This window comes from Muntiacus reevesi, chromosome 2 (assembly GCF_963930625.1).
Source record: "Muntiacus reevesi chromosome 2, mMunRee1.1, whole genome shotgun sequence".
Classification (NCBI taxonomy): Eukaryota; Metazoa; Chordata; class Mammalia; order Artiodactyla; family Cervidae; genus Muntiacus; species Muntiacus reevesi.
This window is the reverse complement of record NC_089250.1, coordinates 203,395,404-203,421,876: the sequence shown is the minus strand read 5'-3', so window position 1 is coordinate 203,421,876 and position 26,473 is coordinate 203,395,404. Positions and strand designations below refer to the sequence as shown.

The 26,473-nt window shown below is 46.4% G+C and overlaps 2 protein-coding genes across 3 annotated transcripts in view; one reads left to right on the top strand and one right to left on the bottom strand.

Moving 5' to 3' along the window:
* The window catches only part of KATNIP (katanin interacting protein), a 228,755-nt gene extending 213,887 nt beyond the window's left edge, over nucleotides 1-14,868 (bottom strand). The window contains exon 1 of the mRNA XM_065924545.1: nucleotides 14,813-14,868. Coding sequence (XP_065780617.1) covers nucleotides 14,813-14,819 — 7 coding nt within the window. The 5' untranslated portion in view covers nucleotides 14,820-14,868. The remainder of the gene's footprint in view (nucleotides 1-14,812) is intronic.
* Nucleotides 14,869-15,051: 183 nt separating this feature from the next.
* The window catches only part of GTF3C1 (general transcription factor IIIC subunit 1), a 77,675-nt gene continuing 66,253 nt past the window's right edge, over nucleotides 15,052-26,473 (top strand). For both annotated transcript variants that reach the window (XM_065924544.1, XM_065924543.1), the window contains exons 1-4: nucleotides 15,052-15,321; nucleotides 19,368-19,577; nucleotides 22,191-22,367; nucleotides 23,094-23,237. In XM_065924544.1, coding sequence (XP_065780616.1) covers nucleotides 15,101-15,321; nucleotides 19,368-19,577; nucleotides 22,191-22,367; nucleotides 23,094-23,237 — 752 coding nt within the window. In that variant the 5' untranslated portion in view covers nucleotides 15,052-15,100. The remainder of the gene's footprint in view (nucleotides 15,322-19,367; nucleotides 19,578-22,190; nucleotides 22,368-23,093; nucleotides 23,238-26,473) is intronic.

Here is a 26,473-nt window from a genome sequence, read left to right as displayed (position 1 = left end):
TGGGAAATCCCACGGACAGAGGAGCCTGGTGGGCTACAGTCCATGGGGTTGCCAAAGAGTCAAATATGACTTTAGCAACTAAACCACCATCACTGTCATATGCAACAGCAAAGCCACGAAGCTCAGAGAAGCAAGGTAACTTGCCCAGGGTCACAGAGCAACAAAGAGAAAGAACTTCGGTTAGCAACCTGTCAGCCTAGCTGCTAATCCAGTGCTCACTACACCTGGCAGTCTGCCTGCTTGTCCTTCTTCAACTCCAGGAATGGGAGTGCCCCAGCCCCACTGGCCTTCAGCCCCATCCCAGCTTCCTGAACCTTGATCCTGGCTTCTACCTACAGCCTCTGCAGAGACATGTGTGACAGAGGAAAATGGCAGGGTGGGGACTGGGCTGAGCCCCTGCCCAGCCTAATGAGGAATCACGGTTTGTCTCCAGCTGCTGGTTTCAGGCAGGAATTTGCGCTGTTTTGTCGGGTGAGATTCTTCCAGAGGAGCACAGTTTTGTGAAAAAGCTTCTAATTTTTAAATGTTGACAAGCAATTAAAAAAATGTCAGTGCTCTGGACAGGCCCGGCAAAAGAGGCCTCTTGGGACTTCCCGGGTGGTCCAGTGGTTAAAACTTCACCTGCCAGGGCAAGTGGTGTGGGTTTGATCCCTGGTTAGGGAACTAAGATCCCACATATCTCATGGCCAAAAAACACAAAACCTAATACGGAAACAATATTGTAACAAATTCAATAAAGACTTAAAAAAAGAAGAAGAAGCCTCTAGTTTCCAACCTAATAGACAGCTAGGCAGAAGATGGGAAAATCACTCCTCCCTATTTCCTCATCTCTGTGTCATGGACACTTTCTTGTGCATGTGGGTGGGGAGAGACCTCTTTAAGGAAATCTCATCACAATAACTAAAATCTATTAGACAAAGAGCATGACTGTTTGGGAGTCAAGTAAACAAACATTGGCTCCGAGACACACTTTTCTCTTCAAATTCTACTTGTGCACCTCCAGGCTGGTTCTGGTCCTTCGAGTTCCATCCTGTTTTCTGAACATCCGAAACAATATCCCTGTCACTCTTCCTTTGCATTTTCTGTAGAACTGAAATTCCCAGGGCCCAGTTTACTGCCAAATTACCTGAGATAAACAAGTCATGCTAAGATCCTCTTTTCCTTTCCAAACCTAAACAGCAGCTGGCAGCTAGAAATGGTTATTTATAACCTGCACACGGTTCCACTCATTTGCTTGGTTTAGAAATGCTTAGCCGTGCATATTGAGGCTGGGCTTCGTAATCAGATGAGAGCCTGGGGAGGATGCTGTGCGACGGCTAAGAGGCTGGGGTCCGGGTCAGCCACTCATTACCTGTTTGGGAGTCCTAATAGTTCTGACTCCACTTCCGTCCAGTTTAAGATTAAGGTAGTACATGTGAGGGACTTCCCCGGAGCTCCAGTGGCTAAACATTTGCCTTGCAATGCAGGGGTCTCAGGTTCGACCCCTGGTTGGGGAGCTAAGGCTCCCACGTGCTGCAGAGTAACTAAGCCCAAGAGCAGGAACTTAGCCCATGTGCCACAACTGGGACCTGAGGCAGCCAATTAAAAAAGAACAAACAAATACAGAAAAGAAGTGTCCTGCACATAATACGTACTTAGTTTCCTACGCCAGAAACAGCTGTTTGTGGATCTCAGGGAGTTCTGGTGATCTCTGGTACACAAACATATCCTCAATCTGCCCCTTCCTCTCCATCATCCCTTTGTGAGCTCCGTTATCTCATCAACAGCCACCTGGTAGATCTCCAGCCTCTGCTATTCCTGGCTTCCCCCCACCCCACCCCAGGCAGCCGTCTAAAAATAAGACCTCATCATTCCCCTGCTTGACTGTCCTCTGGTGGGTTTCACTTTGTACATTTCCCTCCTCCCTCCCTTATGTTCACACCTCTGTGGCCCCCCAGTCTTCTCCTCCCTGGATTCAGGGTCCCTTCCTGCCTTGGGGCCTTTGTCCTTATCCCCTAGGTCTTCTTGTCAATCAGATCTCAGCCTAAAGGGAATCCCTTGCTCAGAAAGGACTAGCGCCCGGTTCTCCTGACTTTGATCTTCTGCACAGCACTTATCTGATCTCTTTTTTGATGATGTGGTTTGCCTGCCTTACTAGATATCAGCTCTGTGAGATCAGAGACTGCTGTCTGGCTCTTTTTTTAAATTACTGTATTACCCACACCTGGAACAGTGCCTAGACTGGAGTAGGCTTAGGGATACATTTCTGAAATCGATGAATGAGTGAATGATCAAATATCTGAATGGAAAGGCAGGAGGCATGATTACGAACTGCTATAAAGACTTCATCTTCTCTTACAATGTGTTTTCTTGACCCTTTCCCCTTGCTCTTTCCAGGACTGCGAAATGAAATATGACAAAGTAAGTTTAATACACCATTGGAGATAATTGAAAAATATTGATTTTTTTTTTCATTTGAAATAGTGAAGATAAGTAAATGCCACACATCTGTAATCTAATCGGTGGTTTCTGTGAGACATGCTTCCTAGGCTAAGATGGACTTGGTCTACCTCTGTATCCATCATACGAGCTTCCAAACTTATTCCCACACCACACTCCCCCTCCTCCCATTCCAGTTCCCCAGGAAATACAAGTGAGGCCCCTGCATTTGTGAAAATACCTGTATGTGTGTGTGTGCATCCAAATTAAAGTGTCCTTTGGGTATTTTCACCCCCTCTCCAAACTAATAGTATCTTGGAAGACATGAGACTGTGCAGAAGATCCCCAAATTCCTAAGGAAAAAGATGCAATCCTCCTGACAGCTAATTTTACTGAGAGCTCATTAAGTGCTGGGAACCGTTCTAAGGGCTTTAGAAATGAATTCACTTGGTTCTTGCAACAGCCCTATGGGAAGATCCTACTATTAATCTCCATTTTACAATTTAAGAATCTAGGTACTGAGATGAAGTAACTATCCCCCACCCCCTACCCCCACCCCTGGCTGAGACCACGAGGCTGGGAAGAGGAGTTCCAGAATTCAAACCCCTTTAGGTCAACTCCAGGATGAGTGTGAGCAAACTCTGGGAGACAGTGAAGGACAGGGGAGCCTGGCGTGCTGCAGTCCATGGGGTCACAAAGAGTCAGACACGACTGAGCGACTGAACAACAGGTGAGCACCGACAGGAAGAGGAGGAGTTGTTGTTTGTTGCTAAGGTGTGTCTAACTCTTTTGCAACCCCACAGACTGTAGCCTGCTCTGGGATTTGGGATTTCCCAGTCAAGAACACTGGAGTGGGTGGCCACTTCCTTCTCCAGGGCATATTCCTGACCTAGAGATTGAACCTACATCTCCTGCAAGTCTCCTGCACTGGTAGGCAGATTCTTTATCACTGAGCCACCAGGGAAACCCTTGAAGAGAAGGAGAGGAGAGTGCAAATTCTCAGCACTGGTTTTTATGGTTCCCCTCTGCATGGTTAAAATGAAATCTCCTTTCTTAAAAAACTGGAAATAGAACTGCCATATGACCCAGCAATCCCACTCTTGGGCATACACACCGAGGAAAGCAGATCTGAAAGAGACACGAGCACCCCAATGTTCATCGCAGCACTGTTTATAATAGCCAGGACATGGAAGCAGCCTAGATGCCCATCAGCAGACGAATGGATAAGGAAGCTGTGGTACATATACACCATGGAATATTACTCAGCCGTTAAAAAGAATTCATTTAAATCAGTTCTAATGAGATGGATGAAACTGGAGCCCATTATACAGAGTGAAGTAAGCCAGAAAGATAAAGAACATTACAGCATACTAACACATATATATGGAATTTAGAAAGATGGTAACGATAACCCTATATGCAAAACAGAAAAAGAGACACAGAAGTACAGAACAGACTTTTGAACTCTGTGGGAGAAGGTGAGGGTGGGATGTTTCGAAAGAACAGCATGTATATTATCTATGGTGAAACAGATCACCAGCCCAGGTGGGATGCAGGAGTCAAGTGCTCGGGCCTGGTGCACAGGGAAGACCCAGAGGAGTCGGTTAGAGAGGGAGGTGGGAGGGGGGATTGGGATGGGGAATACGTGTAACTCTATGGCTGATTCATATCAATGTATGACAAAACCCACTGGAAAAAAAAATAATAATAAATAAAATGAAATCTCCATCCCAATGGAAGCAGGAGGCAGAACTCCCACTGTGCAGGCTCATGGGGAGAAAGGCTTTGTCCTGGGGGTAGAAGCAATGGACTGAAAGAGATCTGGGTCTTGTTCTCCCACTCCTGGGCTCCCCATCAGGGGTTCTTAACCGCCCCCGCCCTCCCCGCATGCCATGGCCTCCACATCTGTTAAATGACAGTGATCAGACTACATTCAAAGTCACTTACTGGCTGAAACCAGCCCATATACATTTGTCTGGTCTCCAAAAAACAATTTTTTTTCCAGCTAACATTTAAAACTGGGCAGATTTCACATGCATAAATCCTGAGTTCTGGATTCTTTTGAAAAACTGAAAAATCCGTTGACATGGGGTCTGTGTTCCTGTCTGACAACAGTTGTTGGGAGCTGAGGGCAATGGCCCGCCAGATGGCGTGGTACCCTCTGGCTCCTTACCCCCACCCAGCTCCCCAGTTGCTTCTCTGCCACTGAGGTCAAGCCCAAGTCGCCATGTATCAGCAGGTCTGAGTCTTTTCCCTACAGTAAAGATACAAGTGAACGTTCATGGGTTCACATTTCCGGGTGAGTGAATCATTGTCATCACAACTACTTACATGTGTACTTTTCATGTGCTAACCCTTGATCTAAGGGCTTGGCAGCTACTAATGTATTTAATTCCCACAACAACCCTAGGAGGTGAATACATTTATTATCTCTATTGTATAGATGACAGAGGGCTTCCCTGGTGGCTCAGTGATAAAGAATCTGCCTGCCAATGCAGGAGACTCAGGTTCAATCCCTGGGTCAGGAAGGTTCCCTGGAGAAGGGAACAGCCACCTACTCTAGGGGCTTCCCTGATAGCTCAGTTGGTAAGGAATCCGCCTGCAGTGCAGGAGACTCTGGTTCAATTCCTGGGTTGGGAAGATCCACTGGAGAAGGGATAGGCTACCTACTCCAGTATTCTTGGGCTTCCCTTGTGACTCAGCTGATAAAGAAGCTGCCCGCAATGCGGGAGACCTGGGTTCAATCCCTGGGTTGGGAATATCCCCTGAAGAAGAGAAAGGCTACCCACTTAGTATTCTGGCCTGGAGAATTCCATGGACTGTATAGTCCATGTGGTCACAATTGGACACGACTGAGCTACTTTCACTTTCTAGTATTTTTGCCTGGAGAATCCCATGGACAGAGGAGGAACCTGGGGGACTATAGTCTATGGGGTCACAAAAGAGTTGGATACAACTTAGCAACTAAACAGCAACAACATAGATGACCGAGATGGGGGAAGCCACAAGCTTTAGGAAATTAGTAGATAACAGATTCCCAGATATGCAAAATATATTCAGGTGTTGAAAGAACCTGACGCAAAGCAGCATAATGAAATAAACCCTGGCTGCCACTGCATTATATTACCTGCCTGGTCCTTGCAGGCTTCTAAATTTATGACATCTCTACAAGATCTTCAGGGCTCTGAGACATAGCAGCATCCCCAAACGGGATCCCGGACTAGATCTGTCAGGTCCCTTCCAGCTCTAACCTTCTGTGATTTTATGTGGGTTTATATGAGAGTCGGACACGACTGAGCAACTTCACTTTCACTTTTCACTTCCATGCATTGGAGAAGGAAACGGCAACCCACTCCAGTGTTCTTGCCTGGAGAATCCCAGGGACGGAGGAGCCTGGTGGGCTGCCATCTATGGGGTCGCACAGAGTCGGACACGACTGAAGCGACTTAGCAGCAGCAGCAGCTTACAATGTATCTAATTACTTTGGGACTCTTTGGAGAGGACACACACACAGACTCACACACATCATGAAGTTCAAGTTCACCAGAGTTCAGAAAAGTGTCGTGGTCTCTGCAGGGGTCCGGGGGTTGGTGACTAGACATATGTGATGCTGCATTCACCTGCAGCTTTACTATCCCCGAGGGACCGTGTCTGAAGAATCCATCAGCTCAGGGTGGTCAAGGTGGCTTTGGGCTCCAAGATGAGATGGGAGATAGCAGTGACAGGGAATTCACTGGGATAGAGACGGGGGGAGCACAGGAACACTAAATGAAAAGTAGAGGAAGAACAGAATACAACTAGGGGCTCTGGGGTGTAGTTAAGGGAGCTGGGCTAGAATATATTGTTAAGACGGGTTGAATGATTGCAAAGGACAAAGTCTGGATGAACCATCCTTGTCCACCAGAAAAACAGAAACCTGCCGAGGTCTCTGGAACTTGGCCTGGAGGCTTGGCTACAAGGGCTCTTTCTCTGCTTTATGGAGACCAGCCAGAAATTCACTAAGGAGCAAGTAAATGGGTTCCTCTCTTTCCTGGTTACAATGTCAACCTGGCAAACACTCATGAGCATCTCCCTGTGCCAGTCCTTGGGCCAAGTGTTGGGCATGCAAAGAAACAAGAGTGGGTCTCCACACACAGAGAGGGAAAAACGCACAGAACCCAGTACCCGTGATCTAGCGCCACTCCTGAGAGGTCATGGGATCCAGAACCACGTGGGGGGAGCTAATACCACAGGTGACACCAGTCACTGTTAATCTGCGGCGCGGAAGTGCCTTGAGAGAAGGGCATGGCTGGCTGGGAGCAGAGAAAAGGCAAGGCAGAGAGGTGGGAAAGGATACTGGAATGACTGAGGCCAGCTTCCCCAGGTAGCTCGGCTAGAGGTTGAAATCACAGACGCCTGGAGGTCAGCCCAGTGCACTCAATGCAAGAAGTAAACACTTGATGACTGGCACCACCAGCCAGAAGACTGAGTCAAACTGTCATCCCAAGTCCAAGGTCAAGAGGGTGGCCACTGTTCAGTGCTGGAGGACTGGGGTTGTGTAGGAAGGCAGACCCTGTGGGGGCCTTTCTCCCTTTTACTGGGAGACACTAAAAGTCCAGGTTTCATGGGAAATTAACCCTGAATATACATTGGAAGGACTGATGCTGAAGCTGAAACTCCAATACTTTGGCCATCTGACGTGAAGAACTGATTCATTAGAAAAGCCCCTGATGCTGGGAAAGATTTAAGGCAGGAGGAGAAGGGAGCGACAGAGGATGATGGTTGAATGGAATCACTGACTCAGTGGACATGAGTTTGAGCAAACTCCAGGAGATAGTGATGGACAGGGAGGCCTGCTGGGCTGCAGTCCATGGGGTTGCAAAGAGTCGGACACAGCTTAGCAGCAGAACATTATTTTTAAATGTGGGAAAACACATCTACAGACCCAGTTCAGCCTATAAAGTCTCTGGGCATGGGAATGGGTGGGTGAGTATCTGAAAATGATGGGGATGGGAGGGATGGGGGGAGGGGGACACCAGCAGGCTAACTGAGGGATAGGGGAAGGGAGGGGACAGCATCCCCAGGGAAATTCTCTGGTGAAAGGTACTATGTTCACAGGGCAACCGTTAAGGCTACAAGGCTCCGGCTATTCAAAACCCCATGGGGCATCAATAGTCAGCCCAGGGCTACAGAGGACAAGGATGCTTTCTTATTCTTACACAAAGTGCTCGATAAACAGCTCCAAGCTCCTCCTTCTAACCACCCATGTTGCTTCTTGTAAGCCCCCTCCTACATGGGAATAGAGGAGCAGCCTCGGAGTCCAGGGAGAGCTGGGAGAGTAGTTAGGGATGGTGTCTTTTAAACTGTGTTCATTCTTTCACCAGCCTGATGGCAAGCCTCACTCGCAGACTCGCTCCCCAGGTGTGGGAACCGGGTCAGCACTGGCAGGGACAGGTCTTTGATGACACAGTAGAATGCAGACTTTGTTCACATGAGTCCTGGTTCTGCCCCTGACTAGCTGTGTGGCATAAAATGAGCATAATTACAGCAGCATATTGAGCCATCGGAAGGACCAAACTGAGTCCTCTGCAGCTGATGTTGGCAAACTCCTCCTGTGAAGGGCCAGACAGCAAATATTTTTGGCTTTGTGGGCCATATGGTCCCTGTCTCAATGAGTCAACTCTGTCACTGAAGCATGAAAACAGCCACAGACTGTGGGTGTACATGTGTACACAAATGGGTGTGGCTGTGTCCCAATAAAACTTTATTTACAAAAGCCAGCAGTGGACCAGAGTGCTTCGGGCGTGAGGAACACCTTTTTAAATGTTATCTTCTGGGGGCCACCAAGTTGGACTAAAGTTATCTGTTGATGTCTGGCTTTCTCACCCAACTCTGAAGTTCTTAAGGGAAGAGAATATAAGGCCTCCCCTTTCTTTTCTCCCAGATTAAAGCTGAAAGAACAAGTAAAACAGTGTGGCACACAATAAAGTACATAGGGATTTTCAAAACGGTCCCAGTTAATACTAGAACAGGATGTAACTTCAAATGCCTACAGGGGCCCCGGTAGCTATCAGAGGCAATGAGGGAAGCCAGCCAGGTAGGGGATGTGATGGATCGGAAAGAGATCTCTTCTAAGGGGGTGGTCTCCACATAGCTCCCGCAGAGGGAACTCTTGCCATGCTGAATTTCAATTTGATGTTAACTTTATTGATATTTATTGGGATTCATAAATTGACTTTTCCAGTATTTTTAAGAAAACATCATAATCAGAGATTTATGAGAAATCTTCCAATTTTTCTGTAGTGACAACAAATTCAAAAAAATTAAAAGAAAAAAATTATGGGCCCAATAAATATGCTGTGGGCTGACTCAGCCAGAGGCTCTCAGTTTGCAACCTCTGGTATAAAGACTTCTTTTTCAAATTTGCTCCATCTCTGTTTTTTAACGATAAAAAAACTGTAACTTATGTCTTTAAAAATTGACTTCACAAGAACTCGGAGAAGAGTACACGGAGCTCCCATCCCCTCTTCACCTGGATTCAATCTAATTCATCTTGATGTCTCTGTATCCCCATGCACAGGAGGCGCTGAAATCTGGAGTCACTGAAAGAATGCCCCAAAGAAAAATAAACAAAACAGAGTGTGCCAAGTTCCTGTGAGCTAAAACGACAGGATGGAATGAATGCCGAGGAGCAGCAAGGGAAAAGAAATCAATCAGATAGAAGGACTGAAGCCAAGGAGGAAGGAAAACAGAAGCAACACAGAGGCTACATGGACCACACATTTATTTTGCCTGCTGAATGCTTTCTTTGTTTTATTTTATTGTTATTATTATTATTTTGGCTTGAATTATTTTCAGTAGGAAGAGAAACAGACAAATCACCAGGCACCCAGGTAAATACCACCCAAGGACAGAAAAGATGAGACAGGCTGACAGTGTACTTTTGGCAAAACTATACTAATTCAACTGACACCCATTTTGTAGTTTGGGGTTATTTAGACAAGCGAGGCTAAATTTCATGTTGGCATTATTAATTCTTGGAGAAAGTTTGCTAAGCAAATGAACAGTATAAATAGGGGAGATGTCGAATATTTGCTCTGGGGGGAACTAAAGCAAAGGCGTAGCTTTAAAATCCTTTCTAATTATTTCGATGTGCTAAACTTTTGTCTAATTATCATGTTCCTGCAAAAGTGAGGAGAATTTTTTTTCTCAGCTATCTCATATTTTAAAAGCACTGGGGGAAATTCCGCTTTGACATAAAGGTGAACATTTTCAGAGGCAGAAGACTCCTACACTGCCAATTTACTTTTGTGTAAATAAACCATGTCAAATATTGCAATTTCTTTTAAACAGAGAGTGAGCTAATTACCAAGATTACTATTTGTTAGCCAGCTTCGCCAGGTTCCCTGCTCCCTCTTGTCAGCAGCACAGAAGAAATCTGCACAATGGCAGTAATAACAGCATAACCTCCATGTAGGAGTGCTGTTCATACACCAGACTTGGCGTTAAGTATGTTTGCACATAGTCTCCTTGAATCCACAATAATAGATTCACCAACGAATTGGCACACAAAACAAGGTAAGCTTCAGTATCATCTCCACTTTATTGACAGAAAAACTGAGGCTCAGAGAGGTCAGAGTATACCACTGAGATTCAAGTCCAGAATTATTTGGCCCAGAAAACCTATGAGCATTACAACACCTTCATCTCAGAGCCAGACAGAATCTGCCAAAAACCAAACCCAATGAGGCAGGGGAAAATGTTGTGAAAAGCTACGGTGATTAGCACAGGTGGAATATACCAAACTACAATCCAGTCTGGGGATACTTAGCAGATATTTAAACTTCTGTGAGATTAGGAAGTAAACATCTTTCTAACAAGGCCGGGCTTGGCTTATCTATCTAGTTGGCTAGAATCATAATTCATCAAGGTATGCTTCACTTTACCCAATAGGTATGTGCCTGGAAAATTGTGTAGAGATCAAAGTTTATAAAATTGCAAAGGAAAAAGGGATCCTTTGAATGCTAAATCTAATCTTAGGGCAAATACTTTCTTAAAGAGAACAAATTTTTTCTTTTTGTAACCAGTCTGAAAGGAATTCCTTGATAGCTCAGCTGGTAAAGAATCCACCTGCAATGCAGGAGACCTCAGTTCAATTCCTGGGTGGGGAAGATCCCCTGGAGAAGGGATAGGCTACCCACTTGAATATTCTGGGGCTTCCCTGGGGCTCAGCTGGTAAAGAATCTGCCTGCAATGCAGATCAGGGTTTGATCCCTGGGTTGAGAAGATCCCCTGGAGAAAGGAATGGCTACTGACTCCAGTATTCTCACTTTCACTTTTCAACCAGGCTGAAAAATGGACAGGTTCCTCCTCTGGGCCATAATAATGCTCTAGGAGTGCTCAGAAGATAACAATTAGAAGTGACTGAACAGACCTCTTGCCAATGGTCTATAGCAATGTTTCTCAAAGTGTGCTCCACAGATTCTGGGAGGAAGAGGGGTTCCCACGAACAATTATTATCTCTATCATACTTCTAAGACTTTTTCTACTGTGTCAGTATTTGCCCTGATGCGAAAACAACAGTAGGTATTAATAAAACCGCTTATAGCTTGAGTGGCTACAAGGCACTGGCACCATACTGTACCAGTTGTCATTATATTCTTTAGTGCCATGACTGACGACAAAACAATCAACAAAACATTTTCACTTAAGGAGGTCCTGTATATTGTCACCCTACTTATTTAACTTATATGCAGAGTACATCATGAGAAACACTGGGCTGGAGGAAGCACAAGCTGGAATCAAGATTGCTGGGAGAAATATCAATAACCTCAGATATGCAGAGGACACCACCCTTATGGCAGAGAGTGAAGAGGAACTAAAAAGCCTCTTGATGAAAGTGAAAGAAGAGAGTGAAAAAGTTGGCTTAAAGCTCAACAATCAGACAACTAAGATCATGGCATCTGGTCCCATCACTTCATGGGAAATAGATGGGGAAACAGTGGCTGACTTTATTTTTCTGGGCTCCAAAATCACTGCAGATGGTGATTGCAGCCATGAAATTAAAACACACTTTCTCCTTGGAAGGAAAGTTATGACCAACCTAGACAGCATATTAAAAAGCAGAGACATTATTTTGTCAACAAAGGTCCATCTAGTCAAGGCTATGGTTTTTCCAGTGGTCATGTATGGATGTGAGAGTTGGACTATAAAGAAAGCTGAGCAGAGAAGAATTGATGCTTTTGAACTGTGGTGTTGGAGAAGACTCTTGAGAGTCCCTTAGACTGCAAGGAGATCCAACCAGTCCATCCTAAAGGAGATCAGTCCTGGGTGTTCATTGGAAAGATTGATGTTGAAGCTGAAACTCCAATACTTTGGCTACCTAATGCAAAGAGCTAACTAACTGGAAAAGACCCTGATGCTGGGAAAAATTGAGGGCAGGAGGAGAAGGGGATGACAGAGGATGAGATGGTTGGATGGCATCACCAACTCGATGGACATGGATTTGGGTGGACTCTGGGAGTTGGTGATGGACAAGGAGGCCTGGAGTTCTGTGGTTCATGGTGTCGCAAAGAGTTGGACACGACTGAGCAAGTAACTGAACTGAACTGATGAAACAGGAAAAATTAATTTTATTAAACCCGAACCCATGAGAACACATTTTTTTTTTAATATTCTGTGTGAAAAAATGCAAGGTATCCATCAAACACTTCTGCTATAAGCCAAAGTACAACAGTTGATCTAGAAAACACTTGTGTGATTATTTAATTTGCCAGCTGAACTAGCCAAATATTTTATCAAATGTCATCTTTACTTGAGTGAACAATGAAAAGACAAACTACAGTTATTCAGACATGAGTGTGGGGAAGATATTTTCTTAAATACAAAAAAAGTAAGCCTGTCACTTTATGGAAACAACTGATGCTGTTTGTTGCCAATGAAAAATTTTAAGCTTTTCAGTGGAAATAAGTAGGAAACTTGTTTAGTCTACTTTGAGTTTAATAGTTTCCCAATACTTAAACTCCTTTAAAAAAAATGATAGGAATACTAAAGGAATGTAATTTTTTGACATTGTGTAATGACATGCCATTTAATACTACATAAATGGCATGTTATTTCCAATGTCAACATTTGAATATTTGCATAAATCAGTGAAATAACATTTTCCAAATGACCAATGCTTAATATTATGAAATCATACATGGGTAAAATATGCAATCAAAGGGCAAGATAGACCAATGGGTTTTAATGTAACAGAGTACAGAAGTTCACCGATATGGTTTCAGATGCCACACTGTGGCTAACCTTTGAGAAATTACCACTTGCTAAGCTTTGGAATAGTATCAAAGAAGAATGTCTACAGTTATCTAAAATGGCAATTAAAATATTCCCTGCCCCACATATATGTCTGTGTGAGGCCCCATTTTCTTCAAATACATCAGCCAAAATAACAAAACCACAGTTTGGCTGATGAAGCATAAATGAGTCTAGCTATTTCCAATTAAACCAGGTATTAAAGAGATCTAAGAAAATGTAAAACAATACCACATTTTCTAATGACCTTTTTGGTGAGAAATACAGCTTCTTTTCATTAAAAGTATTATGTTCAGAAGTAATGCACTTATTATTACTTTTAAATGAATTGGTACATGATAAATATAAGATTTTCTCAACTTTCATTTCTGATATGGTCAATATCACAGACATAATACATACAAAGCTCTTCTGAAGTAAGAGCATAAAGGCATCCTAAGTAAAAAGAAGAATTGAGTTTTGATGTTCCGTAGCAACATTAACCGGAGAAGGCAATGGCAACCCACTCCAGTACTCTTGCCTGGAAAATCCCATGGACGGAGGACCCTGGTAGGCTGCAGTCCATGGGGTGTTGAAGAGTCGGACACGACTGGGCGACTTCACTTTCACTTTTCACTTTCATGCATTGGAGAAGGAAATGGCAACATGGACCTTTCCACTGGGCAAACTGGTGAATGACATTTTATAGTACCTCTGAAGTCCAAAGGGCAAAGATGTCTTTTAAACGTAAAACAGATTGTTCAGTTAAAAATTTTTTTCCACACTGTATTAGGCAGATATCACAAAGGAACAAACTTCCCAGAAGTGAGGGACAGTGGTATAGTGGGAAAAATTACTGGTATTAGACTCTACTGGTCTACCAGTAGGTACTACTGGTAGTAAACTCTACCAGTCTCTTTAGACTTTAGTCTTCCCGTTTATAAAATGAGATATCAGGGTAGATATTTGGAATCATAGAATTCTATGATTCTTATTGAAAGTGAAAGTGTTAGTTGCTCAGTTGTGTCTGACTCTTTGTGACCCCGTGGACTGTAGCCCGCCAGGCTCCTCTGTCTATGGGATTTCCCAGGCAAGAATACTGGAGTGGGTTGCCATTTCCTACTCCAGGGGATCTTCCTGATCAAGGGATAGAACTCAGGCCTCCTGCATTGCTGGCAGATTCTTTATCATCTGAGCCACCAGGGAAGCCATGATTCTTGTTGAGAATCCCCAAAATGATGGCCCACAGGCTGCATCTGGCCTTCAGAGTGATTAGCCGTCACAGCATTTTGAGAAGCACCCCCCAGGAAAATAATTGCTTTGAGCTGAGTGAGAAGCTTCTCTTTCAGAAAAGAAATTGACTTTTAATCACAGCCCAATCCAGCCCATTAGACTTGCCCCTGCAAGTATCTGTATTTACAACTTCTGGAATGAAAGGCTTCTAAAATTCCTTCCATATCTTTTTTTTTTTTTTTTCATTAGTTGGAGGCTGGCTAATTACTTTAACTCCCTAATTCAGCTCAAGGGCCAGTGCCTGGGTCCCCTTCTCACTGTGCCACTTGATGACTTTGATTTGGGGCAAGATACTTCAACTTCTCTGAGCCGGTGTCCTCATTTGTAAAATGGGATAACACTAAAAAAATTTAGGAAGCTTATCGAGCTACTTGACAGCATTTACAGAGTTCTTGGCACGGAACAGTATCATTAAAATCAAAGCACAGACAGTATTCCCTAATCTCCCCCAACTCCCATTCCCAGTAGCTGATGATTGCACTACCCTTGTAAAAGCCTACCCCCATTAACTCCTATATTCCATAGTTCCACACCCATGACACACAAGACCCATCCCCTCAGACCTCTATTTTTTTCCCCCACCCTAAACCCCGGCCAGTACCGTATTCCAACACAACCACAGGCAGCACTGTGACCAAATCACCGACCACTCCCCCAGCCTCCTCTTCCCATCCCGGACCACTTAGGTTCCCTTTCCCTCCGACGGCGACTCCCTTGGGTCAGGCAGTGAAGGTCCAGGGGTCTGTGGCCTAGGATTCTACCCGGAGAGCCCTCAGGAGGAATGGGAGAGTAACTGCCCGACCTCCCGGAGGGGCCCACGGACACTCACCGTCCATCCCTAGAGGCGGCGGTTCCGGGAGCTCGAACCGGAAGCGGCCTCTACACTGTTTGCAGTTCCCCTGGTTACTGCGGGGTTCCGGACCAATAGCGGTGGAGCTCCTCGGAATGAACCCGCCCCTAAAGGGAGTGACGTAACGATCTCGGTCTGGAACTCCTCCTCCGGTTCCCGGGTCCGCCCCGCCTCCCTGGCTGCCAGTCGTTGTGCGCAGGCGCTCTGGACCGGGGCCCTTGGCGGCGTGGTACGCAGGCGCCCCGGGTGCAGCTAACTGAAGTAGCAATGGACGCGCTGGAGTCGTTGTTGGACGAGGTGGCCCTGGAGGGGCTTGATGGTCTGTGCCTTCCCGCGCTTTGGAGCCGTCTGGAGACGCGAGTGCCGCCCTTCCCGCTTCCTTTGGAGCCCTACACGCAGGAGTTTCTGTGGCGGGCCCTTGCCACGAACCCGGGCATCAGCTTCTACGAAGAGCCTCGGGAACGACCAGACCTCCAGCTCCAAGACCGGTCAGCGGCCAGGCCCTGCGGGCGGGAGAGGGCAGAGCTCGGGGTCTGGTGGAGCTGGGAGGCGGCCAGGTTCTTACGAGAGGAGAGAGAAAGGAGTGGAGCGGAAGAAAGACCCGGAGCCTGATGGGGGGGCGCAGAGTAAGGCTGATTGCGGGGGGGGGGGGGGGGGTCTTCGGCCTGGCAGGGCCCAGGCGTCTGATGGAGTTGGAGGGTCGCCTTGTGATATTCCATTATGTCCGTGTGTGTTTGGGGTGATGGTGAGCAGAATTGGGAGGATATGCTATGGGTTTTAAAGAGTATTTTCTTTGAAGTGGAGCTTAGGATTGAAGCAGTAAGGCTGTTCAGATCAAGATTGGAGACCAATTGAAATCAACAGACCTTTATGGAGCATTCATTCAGTGCTAGATTAGAGAGCAAGTTTAGCAACACCAGGAACAACAATAATGATAGCTAACGTTTATTTATTGCTCATTATGACTTGGTGCTGTGGGATTCCCAGATGGTGCAGTGGTGAAGAATCTCCCTGCCAAGCAGGCCACGCAGGTTTGATCCTGGGTCAGGAAGATCCCCTGGAGTAGGAAATGGCAACCCGCTCCAGTCTTCTTGCCTGGAAAATTCCATGGACAGTGGAGCTTGGTGGCCTACAGTCCATGGGGTCACAAAAGAGTCAGACACGACTGAGCACAAACACATAACTTGGTACTAGGCAATATCTTGTTCCTGTTGTTTCAGGAGATTGAACCCACTTTATTCTTGCAGTGACCCTATGAGGAAGGTGCTCTTTTCTTCCCCATTTTTTTTTTTTTTTTTTAATTTTTTGGCTCCAGCATGCGGCTTGCGGGATCTTAGTTCCCCATCCAGCACTGAGTCCTAACCACTGGACTGCTAGGGAATTCCCAGCTATCTTCCCCGTTTTGCAGTGGAGGAAACTGAGTGATGGAGAGAAATTAAGTCACCCATCCAAAGTTAAGGACATTGTTAAGTGACTGGATGTTGATTGGTTTCCCAGAGCTGTGGGTTTTTTTCTTTTTGTTTTGAGGATCAGGACAGGTTTCCAGAGGGAATGCTGTGTAAAACAAGACTTAAAGGTTGGATTTAGGTAGCCAGTTGGCAGAATTTTTCTAAAGGAAGACAAATAAGTTTGGATGAAGTATAGAACTGGAAGTAGTGAATGAGAAGTAATAGTTGACATTTATGTATGTGGTTATTGTAAGCAGGGACTGTTCTAAGATTCTTAAATATACTAGGTTATTTAATTTTAAAACAAAGTTGGATATTCTTATCCCCTCCTCCCTCAAGAGAAAGAAGGCTGAGACACAGAGAGAGTCGTCCACTAGCAGGGAGAGAACCCAGAAGCTGAATCCAGGAAGTCTTGGTTCAGAATCCAGCCTGCCCTTACCAATTGGACTGGACTGATCCATTTAAAGCCTACAGCACCAAAGGGAGGGTTAGACTAGGGGCAAAGAGTAAAGTTGAGCATCTGTGGTAATCCACTCACGAACCAGCAGTCAAGGTTTGGCTTTCCATGGTGGGTGTGAGAATGAAGAGAAAAAGCTGATGGAATCAGACATGAGGCAAAAGAATCTGGAGGATTTGGTGACTGGTTGGGTGTGGAATATAAAGAAAAGTAGGTCTGGAGGATGATGCCATCCAGTTCCTGACTTGTGGGCATCTGAGTGTGTTACTTGTTCAGTTGCTCAGTCATGCCTGACTCTCTGTGACCCCACGGACTGCAGGCTTCCCTGTCCTTCACTATCTCCCGCAGTTTGCTCATACTCACGTCCATTGAGTCAGTGATGCCATCCAACCATCTCATCCTGTCGTCCCCTTCTCCTCCTGCCTTCAATCTTTCCCAGCATCAGGGTCTTTTCCATTGAGTCAGCTCTTTGCATCAGGTGACCAAAGTATTGGAGTTTCAGCTTCAACATCAGTCCTTCCAATGAATATTCAGGACTGATCTCCTTTAGGATTGACTGGTTTGATCTCCTTGCTGTCCAAGGGACTCTCAAGAGTCTTCTCCAGTACTACAGTGTACGAAAGGCCAATAATCGGGAGACAAGATATTGAGGAAGAAATAGCAACTTTATTCGGAAAACTGAGCATCCATGAAGATGGCAGGCTAGCGCCCTTGAGTACCATCTTATGGGGGTCTGAATGCCAGTTTCTGTTGAGGGTGGAAGAGGTGAGGCAAAAAAGTTAAAAGGCCATTGTTGTTGTTGCTGTCTACTAAGTCGTGTCCAACTCTTTAGCGACCCCATGGACTGTAGCCCACCAGGCCCCTCAGTCCATGGGATTTCCCAGGCAAGAGTGGGTTGCCGTTTCCTCCTCCAGGGCATCTTTCCAACCCAGAGACTGAACCTGTGTTTCCTGCTTGGCTGTCGGATTCTTTACCTCCGAGCCACCTGGGAAGCCCCTGAAAGGCCATTAGTCTTGCAGAATATCTCTTGATTGGGCCAGCATGAGAAGTAGTTGTTTAGTTGCTAAGTCGTGTCCGACTCTGTGACCCCATGGACTGTAACCTGCCAGGCCCCTCTACCCCTGGGATTTTCCAGGCAAGAATACTGGAATCTTGCAGAATATCTCTTGGCTGGCCCAGCAGAGGAAGAGGATGTGCTAATTTCTTCTTTTCTGCAGCCATTGACAGGTGGGCAGGGTCAGAATGCATCCCTGACCATTAGGGCAGATTGGGGGGGGGGGGAGGGGCGGGGCAGGTCAGGGGGCAGGTTTTCCTGAGGTAGGCCATTGTGTTTGCTTACAGCCATTGACAGCATCCTTTTGGTGATTATATTAACAAAAGCAACGAACGAAAAAGGTTAAATAAAAGAAACAGATCCAGGTTTTGCTCTTCCCTGTTAAAATTGATGACTGCTACCCTTCACTGTGATGGGGACCAGCTGTAATGGGGCCCGCAGAAGTGCAGCAGGGAGGGAGTTGGGGAATGTGCTGAACGTACCTTGAAACACACTGGGTTCAAGGTTCCTGTGGGTTGTCAAGTGGAGATTCTGGTTGGTCAACATCTAGCTTTGTGGGAGGGTCAGCAGGTCAGAGAGAGGGACTGACCTGGGCACATGGAGTCACCCGTGTGGTTGGTAATGGAAACTCTTGGCCAGGACCCTCCCTGGGAGAGAGTGTAGTGTGGTTGGAAGCCTTAAGACCTGGCCCTGGGTGGATGAAGGCCCAGGAGCCTTCAAAAGAAGCCTGGGAAGATGTGGCTGGAGAGCCAGAGGACAGCAGGCCAGAATGGCCTGAATTGAGAAGATGTGATTTGAGAATGGAAGGTTAAGTAGTGGAGAGGTTACAGAGAGGGCAAGAAGGAAAAGCACTGACAAATGTAGATGGGATGTGACAGGTGCAGGATGTGAGCAGGATTCCCAAAGAAAACTTGACAAATGTAGCTGACTGGATAAAAGATGCAAAACTCAAGATGTCTCCATGGTGTTGATGAGAGGCCACTGGGAGAAAATGGTACCAAGGAGGGGCTTTGTTGGAGGTGGGAAGTGGCAGTCATAACTTTGGTTTTGATCTCATCAAACATGACAGTTGAAAACAGGATTAGTGTTTGGGGGCAAGAAACAGGGCTGAGGATTTGATGGTGAGAATTGTTAACATGCCAAGTGATAATTGAAAAACATAAAAATGGGTGAAAGTAGAAGAGGGGTGGTTAAAGAGATGGAAAGGTGACATCTCCAGGTAGGGAAGCCTTGAGTCATTAAGTCCAAACTTGATGGTTTGGAAACCAGGCACAGGATTTGCAGGGAAAATGAAAGGCAAGGAAGGTGCTGGGGCCAGGAAGGTGGTTCCGATTTCAGCATTCATCCTCGGGGGTGAACGTGGAGGCTCCTGGGAAGATCTGTGTTGTCTGGGATGGAGACTCAGGGACAGTGCTTGTCAAGACATCCTGCGTTAGGAAGGCAGGGAAAGCAGGGGCTCTTACTCCCTCTCCCCAACCTCAGCCAGAGGTTGTCAGAAGAACACAGCCAGCACGTGTTACTTCTGAGGCTGAGCTGTGGTTCGATGTTTGTGCACTTTCCCACCCCCCAACTTAGGTATGAAGAAATTGATTTGGAAACGGGCATTGTGGAGTCCAGGAGGGACCCAGTTCCTCTGGAGGATGTCTATCCCATTCACATGATCTTAGAGAATAAAGATGGCATCCAGGGCTCATGCCGGTACTTCAAGGAGAGGAAGAACATCACCAACGACATCAGGACCAAGATGTTACAGCCCCGCTGCACGATGGTAGAAGCCTTTGGCAGGTAACTCGTTTGCACTGTGAGCATCTTCCTGCTTTAAGTCGGGGTGTGTGGTCAGAGCGCCAGGACAGGGTGCAGCCCCGGTGTTCTCAGACTGCGTCCACCCTGCCCTAGCTAAGCTGGCCCTCTCCCTTCATCATTCCGCTTCTTTTGGGGCTAATCTTGCTCGGGCTGGGGTGGGGGCGGAGAAGGCTGCCTTCCTTTTCCCTTTGTGTCCAGGTTGCGTCCTTGGTTGCCTAGTGAGCAGTCCTTTTGTGAGCCCCATCCCCACCTCCCTTCCTACTTGACGGATCAGGAAGCTTCCAGCGTGAACTCACCTTGCTGCCAGCTTCTTCCTCAGCCTGCAGACCTGCCCCCTCCATTTCCCTCCTCTCTCACCTCAGAGGAGACGGAAGCCGGGCCCTGTCTCAGCCGGTGATGTCTCTTCCTCTCTTTCTCCCCAGAACCTCATGCTCTTTCCTGCCTCCGTCAGCTGGCTCATCTTTCTCCTTTATTTTCAGCTCTTCCCTATCGCACTACTCTCTCCCCAGCCTGACACTGTGATTCGTTCATCTTAAGACAAGACCCTCTCCCCACCTCGGATCCCCTATGACTATGACTCTGTTGCTGGAGCCAAGCTTCTCAGAACCAGCCACACTCGCTTTCTGTCCCTCTGGGTCCCCCCCCCTCCTCCTGGAGCTCTGCAGCGCCTGCTTCCTGACCCGGCCCCACCGCGCTTCCTGCCTCCTCAGGAACCCCTCTCTTTGAGAGTGCTCCCTGGTGACTGCCCACAAGCTCTCTTCACACTCGTAGGCCCGAATTGGGGGCCTGTACATGTCATTTCATAACCCCGGTCTCAGTTATCGCGTCCCCTTGTAAGTGATTCTTTTCTTGTCTTTCTCTTCAGTAGACTGTGAGCTCCGCAAAGGCAGATGCCATTTTTTATTTATCTTGGCATTGCTGGTTCTTTGCATGGCATTTAATCAGTGTTGGATAATTTGATGACCACAGTCAGCAAATCAGGCCTAGGGCAGGAGTCCTAGAGTCAGCTACTGGGAAAGGTTGGAGTTCCCATAGGACGGGGGTAAACCACCCTGAATACATTTTTAAAGCAGTGAGTCAGCGTCCCTGTTTTCAAACTTTTCTTTTCTCAGCTGAGCTCTTCCAGTTTAACTTAACGAACCTGTTTCAAGAACACAGGTCGTAAGTTTGTGACGTGCAGACCCAGAAAGGAGGCTGTCTTGTCCATCTTGTGTATTCGCTGCCTAACACTCTTGAGATGGACCGTACAGAAGACTAACTGGGTCACAAGCAATGCAAAGGGAACTGCGGTTAAATGAAAACATCGACAACCTCAGCTTTTTACTTTCTGCCTGCTCAGGAGCAGTGGAATCATCTGTTTTTTGGCGGTGGGAGGGGAGTAGGAGGAGGAATGTCAGGCTGAGCGATGTGAGTGAAGACAGGCATTAGGATCAGGCATCAGTAAACCACAGGCTGGGAGGAGTAGATGCTGCCTGTAGATGGGAGGGCTTGGGAGCCCGCAGGCTCTCGTACAGACCCTTAGTGACTTACTCCCCTGGGAGAGGGAGCTCCTCCAGCTGCTGTGTCTCGATGCCAAGGAGTGAGTGAAGATGGTTTCTCTGCCAGGACACCCTCGTGGGATCTCTGCGGCGGGGCTGGGACCCGAGACAGTCTGCCCAAGATGGCCGTTTATTAATAAGTCAGCAGGCAGGGCCCCAGGGCGGAGTCTCTTTGTCTTCAGCATCGGACTGTTCAGCATCAGCAGAGACATCTGTATCCCAAGCTGGGGCTTCTCGAAGCGCCTTGCTGGGACAGGGGCTCGACCTCTTTTGCAGGCATTATTTTTCACACACCCAGACAGCAGGAGGAGCTAATTATTTGTCACAGGTCTGCTCTCCAGAATGGCAGGTCCGCCCGTCACACAGGGCACTGTTCTTGACTCTGATGTTTTGTTCTCTCAGTCCAGTTCAGGAGGCGAGTTTGTTCACTTAATAGATGGTTACGGAGGCCCTTCTGTAAGCATTTAAGGCACTGAGGATGTCCTGGGGACCCACATGACAACTTGCCCCCCCCCCCTTAGGGCACTTATGGTAGGAACATTTGCCCCCAAAATGTGGCCATTTCTGAGACTGCCAGGTGTGTGATGAGTTCAGAAATGGTCAGAGGCAGGGATGGCCTCTGGTTAGCATTTGTATGGGGAATTGAGGTGTTGGTTTCTGAGCAGTGATCTAAAGGATGAGAATCAGTGGCCCAAGGATGAGGTGGGCAGAGCAGCTGGGCAGAGGACCAGCGGGGCCACTGTGGGTGCGGGGCCAGGCGGTGGGGGTGTGTAGGAGGTTTTGGGCTCTGGTGGGGAATCTGGGCTTGGGCCCCAGGGCTCTGGCAGGACTGGGAGGGGTCCGAGCAAAGAAATGGTGAGGCTGGCTCTGTTCCCCCTGAACCCTCTTGTGGTTCTAAGGATGGAAACCTCCTTAAATGGGGATTGTGACCCTCTGAGGAGAAGCAGGAAACCGTGGTTCACTAAGGTTCTGCTTTTATACATTTCGATTTTCTTAAAAAAAGTAAATTTTTTTTAATTGATTTTTTTTTTTTCTCTCGGTGGTTTCTGGTTTGCAGGTGGGGGAAGAAATTGATCATCGTTGCCTCCCAGGACATGCGGTACCGGGCCCTGATTGGCTTTGAGGGCGACCCCGACCTGAAGCTCCCAGACTTTTCCTACTGCATCCTGGAGCGGTTAGGCCGGTCCCGCTGGCAGGGGGAGCTCCAACGAGACCTCCATAGCACTGCTTTCAAGTGAGAGGATGCTTTGCTTCTCTGCTCTACATGTCGGGGCTGCCTGACCATCAGGCGCTGCCATCTGGGCAGTCCCAGCATCTATGGTGGTTGAAGGCATGGTGCTTTCTCATTGAAGAGACCCTGGAAAAAAAAAGAAAAGGGGGGACTTCCATGGTGGTCTGCTGGTTAAGACCCTGCCCTTCCATTGCAAGGGCCACCAGTTCAATCCCTGGTCAGGGGACTCAGATTCAGCATACTGCATGGCACTGCCAATGGGAAAAAAAGACCCTAGGGTGACCAAAGAATTTATTGTTCAAACTAGATATTTTGAGAGTGGAAGGTGGAGCTGACCAGGAGGAACACCTAGGCAGTGGGCATAAATTGAACCCATCTGGCAAACCAGAATGCATGGTCACCCTAGTTATTGGGTGCTACATGATTAGATACCCATGTCTTGTCTGATCAGCTCCTTGCTAACCCAGCCATCCCTTCCCACTCCATTCCTCAGTCCTCTACACACATAGACCTCCCACCCTGTCTCCCCATCCACCTCTCCTGGGGGTCTGAAGTGTACCTTAGGTTGGGTCACTTTCCATGGCCATTGTCACATATCCACGGTTCTCTTAGGTTGTCTGGATGGGGGGAGGAGGTGGGGATGTGTCTCTGGTATTCACATCCTCTGCATTATGGGGTGAAAGCAGCCAGCAAAGCAAAATGACTGTCTGCTCTCTTTCTCTCCTCCAGGGTTGATGCTGGGAAGCTCCACTATCACAGGAAAATTTTGAACAAAAACGGACTGATTACAATGCAGTCCCATGTGATCCGATTGCCCACCGGGGCCCAGCAGCACTCAATCCTCCTCCTCCTGAACCGGTTTCACATGGACAGGTACAGTGTAGACTCCAGAGCACTTCCTTACCTCTGCATTTCAGCCTGGTGTCTTGTGCCTTTAAAAATCCTAGAGGCGGGACTTCCCTGGTGGTCCTGTGGTAAAGAATCTGGCTTCCCCTGCAGGGGGTGCGGGTTCAGTGCCTGGTCTGGAAGTTCTGTGCCTTGAAGTGCAGCCAAGGAAGAAAAGAAAAAAAAAAAAAAACAAAATCCTAGAGGCGAAATCAAATATGACTAACTTTTAGGAAAAAGATATTTTCCATCTGTTTCTGATTATGCAAATAAGCCATGCCTATTTAGAAAGTCTGGAAATTATATAGAAAAGAAAGGGGAAGAAATACCTCTCGCCCCACAGCCCAGCAGTAGGGACTGTTAAGGTTTTTCGGTGATATTTAGGGAGAGGGTAAAAAGAAAAGCCGATAAGTCAAATTTGATTTGTTATGGCGACAGAATTCTGTAGGTAGAAGAGAGAACAAGGGGCTTAAGTCAAGATCTGTATTTTAATCTTTGCTCCTGACTTGGGCACAATCCGTGACCTCACTGAACCACTGTTTCCCTCTTGTGTAGAGAGGCCCTGGCTCAGCTTGGTGTTCGTTCCTAAGCGGTGAATATCTGTGCCTTTGTGTATTCTTGCATTCATGGAAAGGCAGGACCAATGAACCAGTCTTCCGGTCCCATACACTTGCCCTCCCTGCTGCTAGACCTGTGGGTAGTTAAAAGCCAAGTTCACCTTCCCCAGTGGCCGGACAATATCTTTCTCTCCACCCCTCTCCCAGCATGACCCCCCCTCCCCCCAAACCCCTCACTCTCTCCCTGTTCCCCACAACTGGGGAGCCCTGGGCTCCTTTGATAGCTTCCTGTGGCGGCCAGGAGCCCTGGGCTCCTTTGATAGCTTCCTGTGGCGGCCATTAGCTTGTGAGCGTTTGTTATGACCTCCACTTCACATTAAAAATGCAAAGGAATAGAAGGTCCTTCACACCAGTAAAGTGAGAGCAGAATCAGAGATGTGTCCTGATTAATGCACAGAGCGCTGTATTTCAATGAAGGAGACCTGGGTTCACATTTTGTGCCTGAATTTTAAAAAAGCTGAACTTCTTTATGAAGTCATCCCTATCCTCTCTTACCATCTGATTTATAAGGAAATGTGTAAATAGATGCTTCCTAAAACTTTACAGTATTGTTGACTTAAAAAAATACAACCTCAGATTTGAGGATTATATTTTATTCGGTGGGAATTTTTAGGACTTTAAGCCCCAAAGGCAGCATCTCAAGCAACGCTGAGAGAACTGCTCCGAGGAGACGAGGTGGGGGGAGCCAGGTTACATAGAAGTTTTGCAACAAAGGGCATGAAAAATGGATTACTTCCTGCCCTATCAGTAAGCAAGGATGTCACAGTCATCAACAGTTACATCCATCATGCGTGAACCGGTGAGCCCTGAGGAAACTCAGGATGTGAGAACACAGGATTCAGACCCACATAGCTGAGGAGCTCATCAAAAGAATGAGTTCAGTAAGCTCTGGCTCTCGCGTCTTCCCACACAAAGAAAAGCGCTTAATTCCTTAACTTGGCATATCTGGTTTTCCCTGGTTGAGAACTAAGATCTCAAATGCCAGCATGCCCCTCCCCCCTGAGAAGGAACAACCCACAAACAAATTAAAAAGACATGATTAGGTCAACAAACTTAAACTTTAATACCAAATAGCAACTTAATATTGAATATTTCCCAGTTCCCGTGAATCTGAAAGTCATTTTAGCCAGTTTCTTTTCTTTAATTTGTAAGCTCTTACTTTTAAATTGAGCAGAGCTCTTTATTAATTCAATTTTTTTTTTATTGAAGTAGAGTTGATGTACAGTGTTGTGTCCATCTCTACTGTAGGGCCAAGTGACTCAGTTATACACATATAATATAGACATTGTTTTTTTATATTCTTTTCTATTATGGCTTATCACAGGGTATTGAGTATATTTCCCTGTGCTGTGCATTAGGAGCTTGTTTTTTACCTACCCTGTATGTAATAGTTCACATCTGCTTATCCCAAATTCAGTCCCTTCTCTCCTCCCATTCCCTCCCCCTCGGTAACCACAAGTCTGCTCTGTCTGTGAGTGTGTTTCTGTTTTGTAGATAGGTTTGTTTGTGCCATATTTTAGATTCCACATGTAAGTGATATCATATGGTGTGCAAATTCAGTGTTGATAATACTTTCCAGAGGTAGAGATATCTCATGTATAATGTGTGCACAGACATATATGGTATAAAACAGGCAAAACTGGAGATCTCATGGCTTCACTTAAAAAAAAGACCTCCTTTATGAGTCACGTATTACAGTGTAAACTTGTGTGTGTGTGCACACAGTCGCCCAGTCAGATCCGACTCTTTGTGATCCCCTGGACTAGAGCCCGCCAGGTTCCTCTGTCGGTGGAATTTTCCAGGCAAGCATACTAGAGCTGGTTGCCTGTTCCTACTCCAGGGGATCTTCCCGACCCAGGGGACAATGTAAACTTAGTAGTTTACAGAGAACAGTTGGAATACATTAAAGTTGCTTGCTCAGATGACTAAAGCTTTACTATTTGTAAAATTTGGCTGAGGGAGCATTCCCTGTGGTTTGAATTTTAAAACTGCCACTTGCTGTCTTTTTTTTTTTTCCCTTGGATTTAAAACTGCTACTTTCTTCCTTTCTTTCTTTTTTTTTTTTTTTTTTGGTTTCAGGTCTTGCCTGATTGACCTAATTAATTAGGCTCAGTCTAAGGGCCTTATGACCTATACTTAATATTGTTGGTTTGTAGAGATTTGCAAGAGAAAGACAGTTGCTTTCCATCCCCCAAAGAGCAGGTCTGTCACCTAAATGATTCTGAAAGATTGATTTTGTCTGACTTGATGTTATCAGTGAGACAGTAAGTAAACTGAAGTTTATGAGTTATATGTTCTAAAACTTAGAATTTATCATGCCTCCAAAGGTTTGTATAAGGCATTCAGCAAAGATCTTCTGAGTTTATAAGTTAAACCCAGAGCAAAATGACCATTTTTATTTTTATTAGCCCTGGAATGTTAGTTTCCAGTTTTTACTTATTTGTATGGTTCAGGTAACCCTATTGGTTTCCTGTAATGGTTCAGTTAATATTTTCTGAGGGGTACATTTATTGATATATACGTGGTTTTATAATACAACACAAGGGACACATTCCCCAGTGAAACATGTCTACCCCACAGTATAATTAAACAAAAAGAGATGTAACC